Source organism: Podarcis melisellensis, assembly GCF_964234715.1.
Source record: "Podarcis melisellensis genome assembly, chromosome: 5".
Classification (NCBI taxonomy): Eukaryota; Metazoa; Chordata; class Lepidosauria; order Squamata; family Lacertidae; genus Podarcis; species Podarcis melisellensis.
In genome coordinates, this window is record NC_138537.1 from 50,429,114 (window position 1) to 50,447,034 (window position 17,921).

Consider the following 17,921-nt stretch of genomic DNA (forward strand, 5'->3'; position numbering starts at 1 on the left):
CGGTGCCTTCCTCCCCTCCATAATCTGGTTGCAAACTTCCAACAGTGGTTGTATCAAAGAGTCCTTCAATACCTTATAGTATTTGGAAGTGAGTCCATCTGGTCCTGGAGACTTGCCTAGTTGAAGATTCTGAATGGCGCATTCAATTTCTTGGAGCGTAATGTTACAGTTCAGGGTTGCTCTCATTTCCTGAGGTATTCTTTGTAATCCATTAGTTATAAGAAATTGATCCACCTCCGAATCTTTTTGTGGCCTTTGTGAATAAAGTTCTCTGAAATATCTCTGGAAACACTTTCTAATTTCCTCAGGTTTCTGAACCATTCTCCCTTCAATCTCTAGATTTGTAACTGTATTAAGCTTTTGTCTCTTTTTCAACTGCCAAGCCAACAGCTTCCCACACTTATTAGCTGATTCAAAGGATCTTTGTTTCATTTGTTTAATTTTCCATTCCACCTCTTGATTTATCAATTTCGAATATTGTGCCTGGAAAAACTTCACTTCTCTCAACACTTCCTTCGATTTAGGCCTGGATCTCAGTTTTTTCTCTCCTTCTCTTATTTTCTCCAAAATCTTCTCCTTCTTTTCATTCCAGAGCCTTTTTTTGATCGTGTTCTGCTGTATTAGAAACCCTCTCATAACTGCTTTACTTGCGTCCCAGATTGTTCTTTTCTCCACAGTTGTCTTTAAATTTATTTCAAAATAATCCTTTAAAACTTTTTGGGCCTTCTTAACAATCTCCTGATCTCTTAACAAAGCGTCATTCATTTTCCATCTGAAAGATCCGGTTGTGTTTAAACTCAGTTCCATTCTCAAAGCATTGTGGTCGGAGCAGGTTTTTGGGCAGATTTCCACTTTTCTAGTCTTAGGTGCCAGTCCTCTAGTTATCCATATTTGGTCGATTCGCGTCCATGTCATGTGGGCCTCAGAAAAGAAAGTTCCTTCTTTCCCTAGAGGGTTCTTGATCCTCCATATATCAGTCAAGTCCAAATTGTCAGTCATTTCAAAAAAAGTTTTTGGTAGTCTGCCGTCTTTCGTTATGTTAGCACTTTGCGACTTATCCATATTCACTGAGACGACTCCGTTCATATCTCCCAACATGATAATGTTGTTGTAATCCAAATAGTCCAGCATAGTCTCATGCAGCCTCTTGAAAAATTCCGATTTCCCTTCATTTGGGGCGTAAATTCCTAAAATTAAAAACTTTTCTCCTTGTGTCTGAATTTCAACCGCCAAAATTCTGCCCTGTTCATCTTTAAATACAAATTTTGGTGACAAGTTCTCCTTTGCATATATCACCACTCCTCTTTTCTTGACTTTGTCCGATGAAATAAATTCTTGGCCTAACCTTTTATTAATTAACACTTTTCTGTGGAGTCTTGTCACATGTGTTTCTTGCAAGCAAATAATGTCCAATTGTTCTTTTTTCAAAATATGAAATACTTTTCTCCTTTTTTCTGGAGAGTTCCCGCCATTTATGTTCCAACTAAGAAGCTGTAGAGACATCCTGGTCTAGTACTTGAGTATCACAGTTGGGTATCTATGTTATCCTCCGTTCCCGAAGGATGTGGTGCCGGTCCGCCTCCAGATGGTACGTGTCCTGGTGGTAATCCCGGTGGTGGAGGCCAAGAATCTGCGGCTCTCTTTTGGAGGTCCTCCTCGTTGTCGTACAGGAACTTCTGCTGGTCCTCTAGTGTTTTAATTCTTACCTTCTTTCCTTTATAGGTGAATGATAAACCTTGAGGGAATTCCCACCTGTAAGGAATTGCGTTGTACCTTAACAGTTTGGCCAAGTCTGTATATGAGGCTCTAAGGTCCAACAGATATTTGGGAATGTCTCTATAAATTTCTGCTCTTTTGCCTTCAACTTCCAGAGATTTTTTAAAATGTTGGCCTAGTATCTTGTCTCTTTCCTCTCTTGTTCTCAAGCAAACCAAACAGTCTCTGGACTTGTCTTTCTTAGCCGATCTTCCCAATCTGAAGGCCGTCACAATTTTGAAATCTTTGTCTTCCTCAACCCCCCAAAATTTAGAAAATAACTGCGTCAAAAATTCCTCTAGGTTGCCCTGCTCCAGTTCTGGGACGGCCCTCAGCCTAAGATTGCATTCCTTACTTTTCAGTTCCACCATTGACAGGTAGGCTTGCTGTTCTCCTACCTGTCTTTTCAGAGGTCTTACTTCCCCTTTGATCTCCTCAACCTTTTTGCACGCTTGCTCAGCTTTTTGATTGGCTTCCGCAGCTAATTTATAGTTCTCAGCCGTAGCTCCTTGCAATTTCTCAATAGCCTGAGTATGCTGGGAAACCTGATCTGATAACTTACTGATAGTAGATGTAGCTCTATCAATTTTAGATGACTGATCGTCCACCTTCTTATTCAAAAGTGCCAATTGTTCCAAGATTTGTTTCAAGACTGGATCAGTTCCTCCAGTTGCCATTTCTTCTGTAGCAAGCGTTTCAACTTCTCCCTCCTGTGCCGTCAGCACAGTTGGTACAGAGGATCTACGTTGATGTGTTAACGTTGTTCGAACAAGCTGCCCAGCTCTCTTATCTTTTTCTTTAGCTTCCTTAGCTTCCTTAGCTTTGGCTGCTCTTGTTTTCCCTGGGCCGCTCATTCCCCAGCTGCCTCTGTTCAAGGTCAAGTAGTCTTTCAATCCATGAGAAAGGCAAGTCCAGAATGTAAACAATTAAACCACAAAAAATCTCGATATAATACAGTTCCCAGGCCTCTATACCTCTGCAAATCCACGGGGGGGGGGGTGTGTTTCATGAGAAGGAAAGTTTCTTTTCCGCCATCAAAGTTCCTATCAACTTTTATAATCCCCAAGTTCAAAAAGGAGGTTTCCAGATAGTTCTGTTTCAAAATAGTGCCACAAGGTGACAGAAAGGTTCCAGTATCAATATTAAAGCGATAATGTATCCATCCATACAACAATAATTTATTATTTATACCCTGACCATCTGGGCGGCTCCCAACAGATTAAAAACTTAATAAAACATCAAACATTAAAAACTTCCCTAAACAGAGCTGCCTATTTCCTTGACATCTGATGGGAGGGTGTTCCACAGGGCAGGCACCACCACCTAGAAGGCCTCTAGTAGCCTACACTTTCCCCCCTTTAAATTTGTTTTTCTTGATTGGTGGAGTGTGGATGCATTAAATCACACTGTGTTTTGTTTTGTTACGTATATGGCAATGTTTTGATGGGTGCTGTCACCACAACTCCCAGTTCTGCTTGCTCAGTGCCTGAGCACAGCCTAGCCATTCTGTTTTCTTCCGCTCAAATGAAAGAACATAGTGTGTCCAGTGCCACTGGTTGTTGCTGGAGGCAATTTTTCACATTCTTAAAATAGCTGTGCAGACCTGCTCTTGTCGAAAATGGCTGCATTAAAATAAAAATAGGATTAGTCCTCACAGCTAATAGTAGGCAGGAAAGGAAAAGGGGCAAGAAAAAGAAAAAAACACTTTCTATAATCCCACTTGCAGTTGCTCTTCCCCACCGTGCCTAGGCCATGTATGGTTATTCTCCAACCAACACAATGAGTATGGTTATTCTCCAACCAACACAATGACTTTTTACGTTGGGCAGGGGAAGAGTCAGGAGATCTGTTGTTCCTCTACCTCCCTCACCATTCTTTGTCCTCAGCAAGGCATTTCTCAATGACCTGCTGGCTCTCTACCTGGTGTGGTCAGGCATGGTGTGTGTATGTTTCTCTCTGTGTGTAAATTTCATGTATTTCAGTTTTTGTTTTTATTTTTAAATCAGCCCTTTTGTCTACTATTCCATGGGCCTTAAAAAAAGAAAGAAAAGTGTTTGCATGCATAGGTAAACAAAATCCTGTTTGCATACCCACAACAGACTTCAGGTTTCCTGAACTTCCAGAGGTCATGGAAATAGTAATTGAGAGATGGGACTACATCACACAGTGTAAATGCATCTCATTAAGCACTGCCTGCTTGGATCTGTGGATGGGAAATACTGAGATAGATTTTAATTGAAAGAGCTCATGTGTGAATAAAAGCGAACAAAAACACACATGGACAAACTGGATCTATGTAACCCATGCACATATTAACACCCTGTTGTGTACACAACCTTTTACTCTACTTGATATATTTTAATTCACATATATTTCAGTGAATTTTCCCCAAACAAAACATGATTTTGTTTTTTTCAGATAAATAGTAAAGTTCAATATTTTTCACAATTACTCTAAATGTTGTATGCCATGTCAAAGTATCAGAAACTGGCATTATGTGTGTCTTGAATATTTTTATGACTTGCTTATTAAAAATTTGTTACACAAAAAAGTAAAAATGTGTTTATTTAAAATTGGTGTGTTTCAGTGCTTTGTATATATTTTACCACTTGGTGTCACTATTTTTCCAAAAATAAGCCTTCCATAAGCTAAAACTAATACACATTTGGTTTTAAACATATTTAAAAAAAGTAAGGGGACAACTTGCAATTTTAAAAACCAGGATATAATTTCTAAACAAAAGAATGTAATCAGTCTGTTAAGAATAATTGCTTACATGTTGATTCATGTAACTGTTGGTTGTGTGTATAGCTCAAGAACTTCTTTAAATAAATAAAATGCTTGTTGTTGCTGAAATGTGACAGCTATAACTCATAGTAGTCTTAAATCTGATTGAAGAACTAAGATTGTGTTTAGGGTTCTGATGAGATGAAGATTTGATCTATTCACTATCCTTTATTAAAGTAGAAATATAGGTATGATCTAAGATTATGAACTGAATTGATTACATACCTATGTCAAAGGCAAATCCATTAACGTGTAATGGTCTTAGGATAGTGTTTGGGTGGCAGAACCGTTTTAATAGTGTGATGTCAGATTTCATCTATAAATATTATTATCTATTATTATTAACCTAAATGAGTAGCAAGTGTATTTGAAGTAATTTCAAATGTGTTGCCACAAGTTATACTGAAGTTTCTGTTCAATTCTCAGCAAGCTAATGAATTTTAGTTTATAGCCAAATCTTTTAAAGTTCGTTCAGATTTTCTTTTAGAACAAAGACTAATATGCCCAAAGACATTGAAAAAGAAGTATTTTGCTGGGGGAAAAAACCCCCTAAATAAATGGGACTGTTTCATTTTTGCTTGCCATCATACCTAACCTTTTTTTAAAGAAAGCTTTAAACTTCACACTACTATATTCCTAAAAGTCTGGTCCTATGTAAGCCTTTGTTTAAAAATCATACGGCTTTCTGCAATGACTGTCCACTTACCTTTATCTCTTTACATTATTTATCTCTCTTCCCTCTCTACCCAACTACTAAAACTATTTTACAATATTTTACTTTTGTATGGGTGGTTCTTCAGTGAATCTAGAATAGTTTCTACAATGAACATTGGTTTTGTCAGCATAGTTTTTCCATCTAACCTTCACATAATTTTAACACTTTTGCCTAGGAGGCTGTACAGCTCAGGTGTAACTATTTCTCCCCATTATTATTTTTTAAAATACACAGGTCCTGATTGTTCTTTGAATGTTCCTTCAACGGAGTCATACTGGATTCTACCTAATGTGAAGCCATTTAGTCCATCTGTAAGCCGTGCTTCGCATAAAGCAGTTCTACATGGAAAGTTTATGTGGGTGATTGGGGGATATGCATTTAACTACAGCACATTCCAAATGATATTAAAGTAAGTAATTTCCTTGGCCTTTCATTACTGTTTTGTGTGAATTTATTGTTACTTAATAAATAGCATTTACCCTATACACCACCCACACCAGCGTAAATCATCCTAAACTTTAGGGTTGTCTTGTCCGAAGGATTCTAAACTTTGTAGCATTACTCCTGGACATTTTGCTGCTCAGGAAAATGAGGGAGTATGTTCTAGCATACATATTATGGTTTTCACACTGATAACTTTCAAATAGACTAGGAATCGAGATGAAGACATTGTCTGTTGAAAAGAAAACTGCTGTGAGAACATTTTCACTAATTGTATTATCTGTTTTATACAAAGGGAATTAAGTTCCATTAACCCCAGCCTCTGGTTATTGTCCTCTTGAATTATAGTTCATTATTTCACCTTAGTAATATTCTTAGAGTTAAATGAAGTGAAATATAGCTGATCAAGTGGCTCATAGAATTCAAAATACCATCTTATGATTAGAATACATCTGTATTTTTAATATTTTAAAATTAGTTTTCAACTATAACCCCACTAATAGCCCAACTATAACAATTAATTCCCAAATTATATAGTTATGATGACTAAACTGAAAATAATAATTTTGTTTCCAAAATTTATATACTTAGAATTCCCTTGGTTGACACATTTATTTATTTATATTTATTTTTACCCTTTTTAGTTATAATTTGGAAAGCAGCATCTGGAATGTAGTACCGGTATCGAAAGGACCTCTTCAGAGATATGGACACACTATTGCTTTATATCAGGTTTGGCTCATCTAGGGTAATATTTAACTTTATAAATTTCTGAGCTTTTGAACACCTGTATTGAAGTTATTTCATAACCATGCTTTAAACTCCATTCTTTACGGACAATTAATCTTTTTGGTCTATGTGGTCTTGTGAGTTCATTCTTTGAATGTCCTATTCATTTTGGTAGTTTCCTACACACTTCAGAATTCTGAGTAAAGAATTATTTTATCCTGTTTTGCAGTAAATCACCATATTTTAAAAACCAGACGAAACCAAACCTTAGGTTATGAATTAAGCTTTTATGTCCCAAACTGTTGCTGCCTGCCTTCAACTTGTGAGCTGAGCCCAAACCCAGTCTGCTGACCTTTAATTGAGAACATAAAACTGTATTTCAGATAGCTGCAATTGTACTGTTTCCAGCACATCAGTTGGGGTAAGGGGATCATTCCCAACAGTGACTAGCCATGCATGGAAATACAGAACAATTTGGTTTTGAAGCTCCACTTGGACTATGACTTCAAAGTTGTATGTTTTGCATTTGTGATTTACACTGGTTGAGCCGAAGAGCTAGTTTCTAACATTTCTGCTTTCTTCTTGGCTGTGTAGTAGTTAAGGTTGTAAAGTGGGCATCTATTTGGTAGGTACAGATCTGAACTTCATCCTGTTTTTGAATATCAAACAAAAGCTTCCAGAAAATAGGAAGAATGATCACAAGGCTGTGGAAGGATAAATTAGATGATTATTTATAAAGCACTTTTCAAATTATTGTTCCATCCTGCAGGTATTTAATTTCATTGCTGTAGTTTAGGTTGTAATGTTATGCAGGAATAACTGATCATCTTAAGTGACAGTTCGTTTAAAAACGTTTTAGACTGTGATCCTAAAACTACTGTCACAGCAAAAACAACATTTATTTCAATAAAACTTGCCTGTATGGTGCTTTGAGACTCAGGGTATTAATTTCATTCCTTTGCTATTCATCAGTACAAGGTCTATTGAGCACAGTGGAAGGAAGAGAAAATTATCTAATTGATAAGTTTGTCTCCCTGTATTAATTTGATGTCTCTGTGCAGTTTCCACACAATGATTCTGAGAGTCTGCGAAACTCATCTCCCCATCCCCACCCCCACTCCCTGTCTTTCATTTTGTTTAAGGAAAGCAAGAGATGCAGAGGTAGGAATATTTATTAGATGGCTCCTGGTTTAATATCATTTTTGGAGTTTTAGGCCAGTCACTTCTCTCTCTCTCTCTCTCTCTCTCTCTCTCTCTCTCTCTCTCTCTCTCTCTCTCTGTGTGTGTGTGTGTGTGTATTCTGAAGTGCTTGTAATCCAGACATGATATTCATGTGGCAGTTGTGTCTATAATAAAATGAAACTATTTAAATCTGTACCTGATTATTGTGTCTATAACTGAAGTGGAAATGTTCTGCTCTGAGTTCTGCCCTTCACTCAAAGCAGGCAGCATACTTAAAAGCCAGGCTCCTGATAGAAACGTAGGTGAGAAAAGAAGTGGTTAATGAAACGGTGCCAGGATGGTCATGGAAAACTTTACAGGACAGAAGAAGTTGAATGGGCTTGGCTTCAGTGAGAGGCAGGAGTAGACTCAGGCCTGCTTAGAGTCAGAATCGCTAAACAATGTGACAAGAGTAATAGGAAGGCTGAGAAACAGGGTAGCTGAGAAAACAGCAGGTGGTGCAGGTACCATGAATTAAAAGAAGAGAGTGGCAAAGCAGAATATGGGCCTGTGGCCAGTAGAGGCTATATACATGGATTATAGGAAGGAAGTGGTCAGGCAAGGAATGATGAAATACTGTAGGCAGTAAGTCAGGAAGCTCATAGGTTTTTACAGTCTTCATCACTGGAATCGCCTACATCTTTGATTTGCAGTGAAAGGCAAATTCTTCAAGGCATGCCTTTTTACTGTAATCCATAATAATAATAATAATAATAATAATAATAATTTATTATTTGTACCCCGCCCATCTGGCTGGGTGTCCCCAGCCACCCTGGGCGGCTTCCAACAAAGATGAAAGATACACTAAAATGTCACATATTAAAAGCTTCCCTGAACATTTCAACAAGGGAAACATAGCTGGTTAAATTATCAATTCTATCCATCTATTAGGAAGAGACAGATTTTTGATGGTGTTCAGGGTTGGTAGACATGAATGACTGTGTGGAGATAGAAAAGTTTAATTTCAGACACTGACAGGAAGAGCCTAGGCTGAGTCACTTCATGCAGGTCTCTTCCTCGCTCTTTCAGATCCGTAGCTCATAAATGTGACATTGTTGTTCTGTAGTACAGTACCATTCTACAGCTTGTAGCTTTGGGAGGAAATGTAAAAGAGCAATTGATAATCACTTATGACCTCTCTTGGTAATTAAAGGAACAATTAAGTCATGTTGAGATTTGGATATATGAATAGCAGTAATTAAAAGTTAATAACAATTGCTGCAATGGCCCAAGGTGATGTGGTTAATTCATCACTGCCCATCAATAATGGGCAAGTTCACCTCGAAATTGGCTTGTCTTTTTTGAGTTTACACAATGGGTTCTTGTAGCACTCAGAAACATGGAGTGTTTCCAAGCCTTTTTCTAGAGGTCGTAAGGATGAGAACTGTGAGGAAGTGAAGACTTGGATTTAGCCAATGTCACCTCCAATTAAAAAAAAATGTAATTCAGTTACATTAAATGGAATTGAATTTTATAAGACAGTGACTCAAGCAAATTCTAAAGTGACCATTTGTATTACACAATGAAAATCAGGAGAGTCCTGTTTCTCAACTTTGTACCAATTCATCTGATTGGGCTTGGTTAACTTTCAATTTAATTAGATACCTATGTCTTTGCTATGGAAAGTTTGGGACATTTTTTATTAAACACTGAACAAAATTAGGCCAACTTCAAGCATTTAAAAGGCACTGCATTTTTTTCTGGAGACTTAGAAATAAAAATGATTTTGGACTGATAAGTAGCTCACCTACATGCACAGTAACTCTCCCCTCCAATGGACTGTGTGAAAATCCCCTTCCCCCATGTTCATCCCCTCCCCAATCACCATTAACACAATCTCTATTAACCATTAATACAAACTTACTCTCTGGCTTTCTTATCCATCCTCTCAGTCTTTTTCCTTTCTACTTTCTCTCTTGAGTGTATGTTCCCTGCACCGACTGTTTGTGGCAAAGCTTCACTGCCACAAGCACCATACAAGAGTGGATCTCCTCCCCACAGTGCTTTTCTAGGCAAACTTTGATAGTTTTGCAAACTTCTAGGGAAGAGGTGGGGTGGGAAATATCCAGTTACAGGTTAGATACAGCCCACAGGGCCTCCTCATCCAAGCACACTGGCCTTTCTCCAGGTCCTTTCCCATCTCACCCACTGCTCAGTCTCTCCTGCCCACCTGCTGATTGACAAGAATCAAAGAGCAATGAAGATAGGAGAATGAATCAAGTCTTTCAGAGACAGTACAGCTGTATACATTTTGTTTCAAGCATAGTCATTAGCTTGCCATGTAGAAAGGCTTCTCAGTATATTGAGCAACTTCTCCCACCACCAGCCCCCACAGTCAGATAATAATGTAACACTCACTCATCTTTCCTTAGTAAGCAGCTGGAGGAGGAGTGATATTCAGAGGCCAGATGAAGATCTGTGAGTGGAGGGATGTCCTATCTGCCATCCTTAGGACCCTCCAGGAAACTTGCGAAACCAAACTTGCTGTAGACTAGAACTGGGGTGTGTAGCATAGCTAACTGTCGAATGAGACATAGTTTGCAGCAGCCTAAGGAAACTCCATCCACCTTGCTGCCTGCTCATATAAACAAGCCTACAGTGAGAGACTAGGATGCTGTCAGGAGCTTCTAGGAACCTGGTTGTGAGATATTGTGGAGGTATTATGAGTTTGTTTGGGCTCTGGGTGAACTGGAAGGCTGAGAGGGGGAGCTGTGTCAGAATAAGTAGGAATTGATCTTGGTCTATATTTGTTAGCAATTTGTATCTATGTAATGTTCTTTTTTAAATTTTTATTGAATTTATATACAGCCATATACCCACAGGTCTCATATATGTAACAATGTACATTTTAAATAATATGTTGTTTAAGTTACTTATTATTGTTTTAGTTTTCTGTACACCCCCTAGAGATACTTTCATGTTTTAAGCAGTACAGTGGTACCTCGGGTTAAGTACTTAATTCGTTCCTGAGGTCCGTTCTTAACCTGAAACTGTTCTTAACCTGAAGCACCACTTTAGCTAATGGGGCCTCCAGCTGCCGCCACGCCACTGGAGCACAATTTCTGCTCTCATCCTGAAACAAAGTTCTTAACCCGAGGTACCATTTCTGCATTAGCGGAGTCTGTAACCTGAAGCGTCTGTAACCTGAAGCGTATGTAACCCGAGGTACCACTGTATGTTGTTGTTTAGTCGTTTAGTTGTGTCCGACTCTTCATGACCCCATGGACAAGAGCACGCTAGTCTTCCACTGCCTCCCACAGTTTTGTCAAACTCATGCTGGTAGCTTCGAGAACACTGTCCAACCATCTCGTCCTCTGTTGTTCCCTTCTCCTTGTGCCCTCAATCTTTCCCAGCATCAGGGTCTTTTCCAGGGAGTCTTCTCTTCTCATGAGGTGGCCAAAGTATTGGAGCCTCACCTGCCCGTACGGGCCAGTCTTGACAGACTCTGGGGTTGTGCGCCCATCTCACTTAAGAGGCCAGGGGCCAGCGCTGTCCGAAGACACTTCCGGGTCACGTGGCCAGCGTGACATCGCTGCTCTGGCAAGCCAGAGCCGCACACGGAAACGCCGTTTACCTTCCCGCTGGTAAGCGGTCCCTATTTATCTACTTGCACCCGGAGGTGCTTTCGAACTGCTAGGTTGGCAGGCGCTGGGACCGAGCAGCGGGAGCGCACCCCGCCGCAGGGATTCGAACCGCCGACCTTTCAATCGGCAAGCCCTAGGCGCTGAGGCTTTAACCCACAGCGCCACCTGCGTCCCTTTAAGCAGCATAGAATGGTCTAAATAAACAAACAGTATTGTCAAAGATGTAGGGCAAGTTGGGTTTTGATTAGGTGGCACTTGGGGTCCCTTCCAACTCTACAGTTCTATGAAGTTAAGTTAAAAGAGCAAGGTGTCCTCACATTCCTTTATATATTTTTTCAAACGTCTACTCAGAAATAGTTTCACTGAGTTCAGTGGAGTGTACTCCCAGGTAAGCAGGCATAGGATTGTAGCAGATCTATATTCCTTTGTTTTGAAGACTGCTTTTCTACCTAAACTGTTATATCATAAGTGTACATTATTACATTATTATACCATTAGATAGTAAATACTTTTAATTTGGAAGAAGTGAGTTCAGTGTGACATATTCCCAAGTAAATGGCTATACGATTGCAACTTAAATGTGTGTTATATTGGAATGCAGTATAAATGAATTCTCCATGTTTTTCTCTTAATGAGGAGATATGTAATCAAGTTCCCCTAGCAGCTGATGCAGGCAACACTGGTTGGGGACAATCTGCTTCTCAGATTCACCTACTGCTGCAAGCAAAACTCATTCCAACATTCAGTTGCTATTAACTGGGAAATTACTTAACCACAAGATTAATCTCAGCTTTGGAGCATTTTAACTTAGATATATTTCGAGGGAATTGTTTAGGAACAATACTTCATAAAGGACGGAAGCATATGGGAATAGGGAATAGATTGTGGCATGGGTATTGTGAACTGTTCCCAACAAACAACAAAATGTATGGGAAAAGACAATAGTTCAAAGGGCAAGAAGGTAACAGAGGAATGCCAATGTGTATAGAGATGAAGGCCTACCTTATGGTGGGGTTTGCAGCTGAAGCTTTATTCTGAGGCATCATGTTATTTTAGGGGGGCTGTTTACTCACTGTGTATCTGTTGATGTACTGAGAGAGAATAGAGAGGGATAAGATGAGTGCATATTATCCTAAACTTGGAATAATAATAAAATGAATAATGAAACAAGAAACCAGTAGATACCCTGTGGTTCTGAAGGGTAAACACTGGACTATGTCCATTGCGTGTAAGAGCTGGTTTACATGCATTATCAATTAAATTATTACATGTATTATAAATCAAGTGTAATTTAGAAGCCAGTGTCATTTCCATAGCATAACATTATCACAATTTTAGTGTTTTGCTGGTTTTTGCTTTGTACTTTTTGACATTTGTATTAATTTCATTTTGTTTTCTCTCTCTCCCCCTCCCTTCCAAACAGGATGACATTTACATGTATGGAGGCAAAATTGAAACAAATACTGGTAATGTCACTGATGAATTATGGATTTTCAACATACCCAGTCAGACGTGGAGTACCAGAATTCCAGCAGTACTTGTTCATGGCCAGCAATATGCAGTCGAGGGTCATTCTGCACACATAGTGGAGCTGGATAGCAGGGATGTTGTCATGGTCGTGATTTTTGGTTACTCTGTCATATATGGTTACACGAGCAGCGTGCAAGAGTACTATATCAGTAAGTTTTTTTCCTTTTCAGTGTGTTCATATTAATAGATCCAAGGCATTCTGATGCAAATAGTGGACAACAGAGAGAGATAGATTTTTAATAAATATTATTTAAAAAACCCCCAGAGAGAGATAGATTTTAAAATTACATGAATCCTTATTGAAATATGCATGAGCTGACCCTTTATCAGAAGTATGTTTTATCTGATGTGCTGATAGAGATACAAATCTTTTAAAAAAAAAAACTGTGAAGAGGATGTAATTTTTTATTTGAAGTGAGGAAGATTCTCATACAGAGGTTTTGTGGATCACCAAGAAATGGGGAAAGATAGTGAAAGCTGGAAAAAGTTACATTTCTTGGGAAATGTCCAAAGAAGGAGCATTAGAAGGAAATAGCCCCTCTTGAACGCTACCCTCCATTGTATCTGGCCAATGGGATCTAGTTTCTAATATTAGCTCACCTATCTTAAAAGTTCATTCCATTAAAGCAACCATTAATAACCCCAAATTTACACCTTCTCTCTGAGTCATGTGCCCAGCACATCTGACATTTACTTCTCCTCCTGAAGCAAAACCTGCTCTCAAACATTAAAAGACCTTAAAATTGGATTTTGGCAGCTGACTAAAGGGTCAGGTGCTGTTATTGAAGTTCCCAGATCCATTGCAGAAAACATCAGGTTTGATAAGAGGGTAAGACTTGGTTCCTGCCTCACTTGTCTTCTGAAAACAATTTAGTTCAGGATTTACCATGTTTGATTTTAATGCTCTTGCATATTAGACTTTGGGGTTATTATCTGCACTACTTTAAAGAAATAAAAATTTATCTGTAATTTTTAACTGCAGTTTTACTAAAGTCCAGCAGGATGCACTCCTGCACCACCCTTTTCACTATTGAGTACCGTATAAAGAAAAATAATGTTCAACAGCTGAAAGTATCATTTTGCACATTTTTTTCTCCTACTTTGAATGTGTTAAAGGGCATTGTTTTGTAGTTGCAACATGAAAAAATAGCAATTAATTAATGATGTCACATTCACTAAACAGTAACTAGGATGTGAAGAAGTATACCTTTTAACGTTCAGATATATTAATCTTTTTTTAAAAAAACACTATGCTCTTTAATGATCTTTAATTGCTGGTTGCATTCTTTATACTAGTGAGCCATAAGTGGTTCATTAAACTAAGTCAGGACTGTAGTAATATTTAAAAGTAACTATATAGTATTTCTAACATTCATAAACATTGTAGCATCTCAGGCATTTGACTATGGGTAGGGAGAAGGAATTGGGCTCAGAAACAGGCAATCACAAACTTTTTAGTCCATTAAGTATACAAGATTACTGTGAAGTATCAAATTTTCAATTGTAATTTGATTTATGTGATGTTTCAAAGTAATATTGGCTCAATTTAGCAATCAATTACCGGTAATTTGCCCAATCCTACTTTAAAGATGCCTAAACTGGGTCCATCATGACATACTGGCCCAGATCACACAATCAAATTCTGGCTTAATAAACCAGGACATTTACCGCATTTTTAGCTCCATAAAACACACTTTTTCCCTCCTAAAAAGTAAGGGGAAATGTGTGTGCGTCTTATCCTCGCAGCAGTTAACGTGCATCACTTCCCGGGGAACCAGTGTTGTCGACTACATTCTATTGTCGCCGGAGCTATTCTCAATCTCTACAAAAATGGAAGTGGCTGAATATTTTGGTGGTGACCACCTTCCATTGTCTCTATTGTTAAACCTAATAGAGCCATTTTCAGCCCCCTTAAACTATAGTTCCATGGCACAAAGCTACCCTGTATACAAAACAAAGAAATGGACAAGCCTCAGCTCCTCTCTTGCCCTGGACATACAAAAATCATTTGATATGCCTGCAGTTCCCTCTGACTCAATTCTGCCCACTGACCAATACCGGAAATTAATTGATGCTTTCTCAATAACTTACATAACCACCACCTCGCCTACCCACCAACGCTTCTTCTCTGAATCACCTTGGTTTGACAAGGAATGCAAAGCCCTAAGAAGGCGAATTAGGGAAATGGTCAGAATCATCAAATTTTCCAACGACCCCCAAACCCGTGCAAAGCTTATAGATATTAAAAGGACATACAGAAACATGATTCATTGCAAGAAACAGCAGCACATCCTTGAGGCTTGGTCCACTCTTCGTTCGGCTGTAGAGAGGCATGACTCCCACTCCTTCTGGCGCTTAGTTAGGCCTTCGGCACCATTCAGTTCAGCTACCCAGATTTCCGCTGATGAATGGATTGCCTATTATTCAGCTAGTTTCGCTTCTCCAAATCATCTTACAGATCACCTTCAATCCCCGTTGGACCTCTGTTCCTGTTCTCTTAGTCCCACCTCCTCAGTAAACTTTACCTCAACTCGCATCTTCAACATCATAATGTCCATGCGAAGGAATAAGGCCCCCAGCCCAGACATGGTCCCGCTGGACCTTTTCCTGACTGATCCTCTTTGATGGAGCGAACAGCTGACTCCTGCATTCACCGCTATCTCCTCCGCCCTAGACATCCCCGACTCCTGGAGAGAAGCTACAATAGTTCCGATCTTCAAAGGTGGCCCAGATCACACAATCAAATTCTGGCTTAATAAACCAGGACATTTACCACATTTTTAGCTTCATAAAACACACTTTTTCCCTCCTAAAAAGTAAGGGGAAATGTGTGTGCGTCTTATGGAGCGAATGCAGGCGTGAGGCTCTACTCAGTGCTCAATTTAAAGAGCTGCGCGGAGTGTGTGTGCGGCTCTTGCTGGCTTTTCCCCGAGGAGGGAGAAGGAACTGACAGGCTGCTCTTTTCCCTCCTGGGTAAAAGCCAGCAAGAGCCGCACACACGCTCTGCATGGCTCTTTAAAGGGAGGGCTGAGCAGAGCCTGTATGCAACCCAGATGCGAATGCAGGCGGGAGGCTCTGCTGCTCTTGCTGGTTTTTCCCCGAGGAGGGAGAAGGGACTGGCGGGCTGCTCTCTGTCCCTTCCCCCACCTCCCAGAAAAGCCAGCAAGAGCCGTAAGGGCTCCCTTTCGTCCCTCATCACACTTTGCTAGGAAGCCAGCAGAAGAAGAGGCGCTGCACAGCTATCGCTCTTGCTCTGCTGGCTTCAGCGAGAGCTACGCAGCTTGCTCTGCTGGCTTCTCATCGAAGCGGGAGGAGGGATGGAAGGGTTTAAAGGAAGAAAAGTGAGAGCCGCTTACATGCTCTGCGCAGAATATATTTTTTCTTGCTTTCCTCCTCTAAAAACTAGGTGTGTCTTATGGTCAGGTGCGTCTTATAGAGCGAAAAATACGGTGTTTTATTTATTTAATGAATGTGTACCCTACCTTTTAAGGATAACTTATAAGGTGCTTGAAAAACAAATTTATAACAATATATAAAACAATAAAGTTAAAACCACAACCATAATATGGTAACTAAATAAAAACTGCCAGCAATAAGTATTAAAACAATGCAGCCCATCCCATAAAATAACAAAATAGAATAATGCAATAACAGCAGTTCGATTAACATGATGGGAAGGCATCAGTAAATAGTAGGCTTTTAATGTCCAGTTAAAAGCTTGCAGGAGGTTGTCAGATCCCAACTGCCAAAAAGGCCCTCTCTCCCTTGTGCCCGCCAGCTAGCTAATAGCTTTCACCAGCAAGTAGGTCCTCAGAAGCAGATATTACAGCGCATGTGCATGCAACCCCTTAGCTGCTGCTTTGCTTCTGTGAAGTGGTATGATAAACTAGAAATGTGCAGTTAACTATAGCTTCCCATTTTATGTGACCTGGGTACCATGGTTAATGATGTCCAAACAATCCAGAGTTCAGAAATTGATTTAAAAATCCTGACTTGTGTGGAAGCCACAAACTGTAGTTTCTGGTACACATATAAGAGGAAGCCGTGGCTTCCTGGCCTGTTTTTCTGCTCACGTAAAAGGTTAAAAATAAAGTGGCAGCAAATGTTTTCTATAGGTATATGCAACTTTTGCAGATCCTGGCTTATTCAGCTAGGATTTGATTGTGTGGATGCAGCCATTGCAGCAGTGAATTACAATATTTAGTTATTCATTTTGTGAAGAAGGGCTTTATTTTCTCTGTCCTGAATCTATTTTACCATTAATGTCATTGGGTGACTTTCTGCTACAGAGTTATAGGGGGGGGGGAGGGAGAATAAATTTATGTCTACCTAAGCTAGGACTAGGGAGTCCAAAGATACAGAGTAGATGGAAGGGTTCAGAAGTGATAATAGATATAGAAATCACACACAATCTCTTATTCATATTCATATTCTCAGAGTAGACCCATTGAAATTACTGAACATGACTAAGTTAGGTCTATTAATTTCAATAGTTCTACTCTGATTAAGTTAGTTGAATACCACTCCAATAGTATCTGGATTTATACTAGCCTCTTAGCTCTGCTGCACTGGCTTTGTTTAAAATGGAGCTGGAACATAGCTGTAGAGTTTCTCATGCTGTTAACATCAAATATTGTTTTCATGAGCATAGAGCTAACATTAGCTTCTTTTAATCTCTACTGAAATTCTGCACCTGAAGAAAGACTTGACAACTAATACTGGAGCCATCAATTCCCTACGGTCTCTACAAGCCAGACAGGAGTTGAGCTCTTATACAAAGTCAGAAACAAAAATATACTTTGTATAGTTTACTATGTAGACATTGTAATACACATGATGAAGCATAATGAGAAACATGTCATAATAACTTCTTATTGTGACACTGCATTGCTCATTAATAGTCAGCATTGTGGAAATTTATATTTCTGAGTACTAAGTACTTGGAGGAATTCCAGACTCCAATGTATGTAAGATATATGGTTAGCTAAATTACAGAGAGGGCTTCTGCTTCACTTAGAAACTAAAATGAAAATTTCACTGTTCATTGAATATTTTATTGCTGGGGAAGGTGTTTAGGACTTGTTTCCATTTTATGACTTCCTTTAAAATGTTAAAAATATATTAGTAGAGGATTAGTAAAACAGATTCTACTCCAGAGC

General features: G+C 39.2%; 1 protein-coding gene across 3 annotated transcripts in view; it reads left to right on the forward strand.

Moving 5' to 3' along the window:
* ATRNL1 (attractin like 1) overlaps positions 1-17,921 on the forward strand; it is a 515,103-nt gene that overhangs the window by 75,937 nt on the left and 421,245 nt on the right. For all 3 annotated transcript variants that reach the window (XM_081912145.1, XM_081912147.1, XM_081912146.1), the window contains exons 6-8: positions 5,492-5,666; positions 6,343-6,430; positions 12,656-12,911. In XM_081912145.1, the coding sequence (XP_081768271.1) occupies positions 5,492-5,666; positions 6,343-6,430; positions 12,656-12,911 (519 nt within the window). The remainder of the gene's footprint in view (positions 1-5,491; positions 5,667-6,342; positions 6,431-12,655; positions 12,912-17,921) is intronic.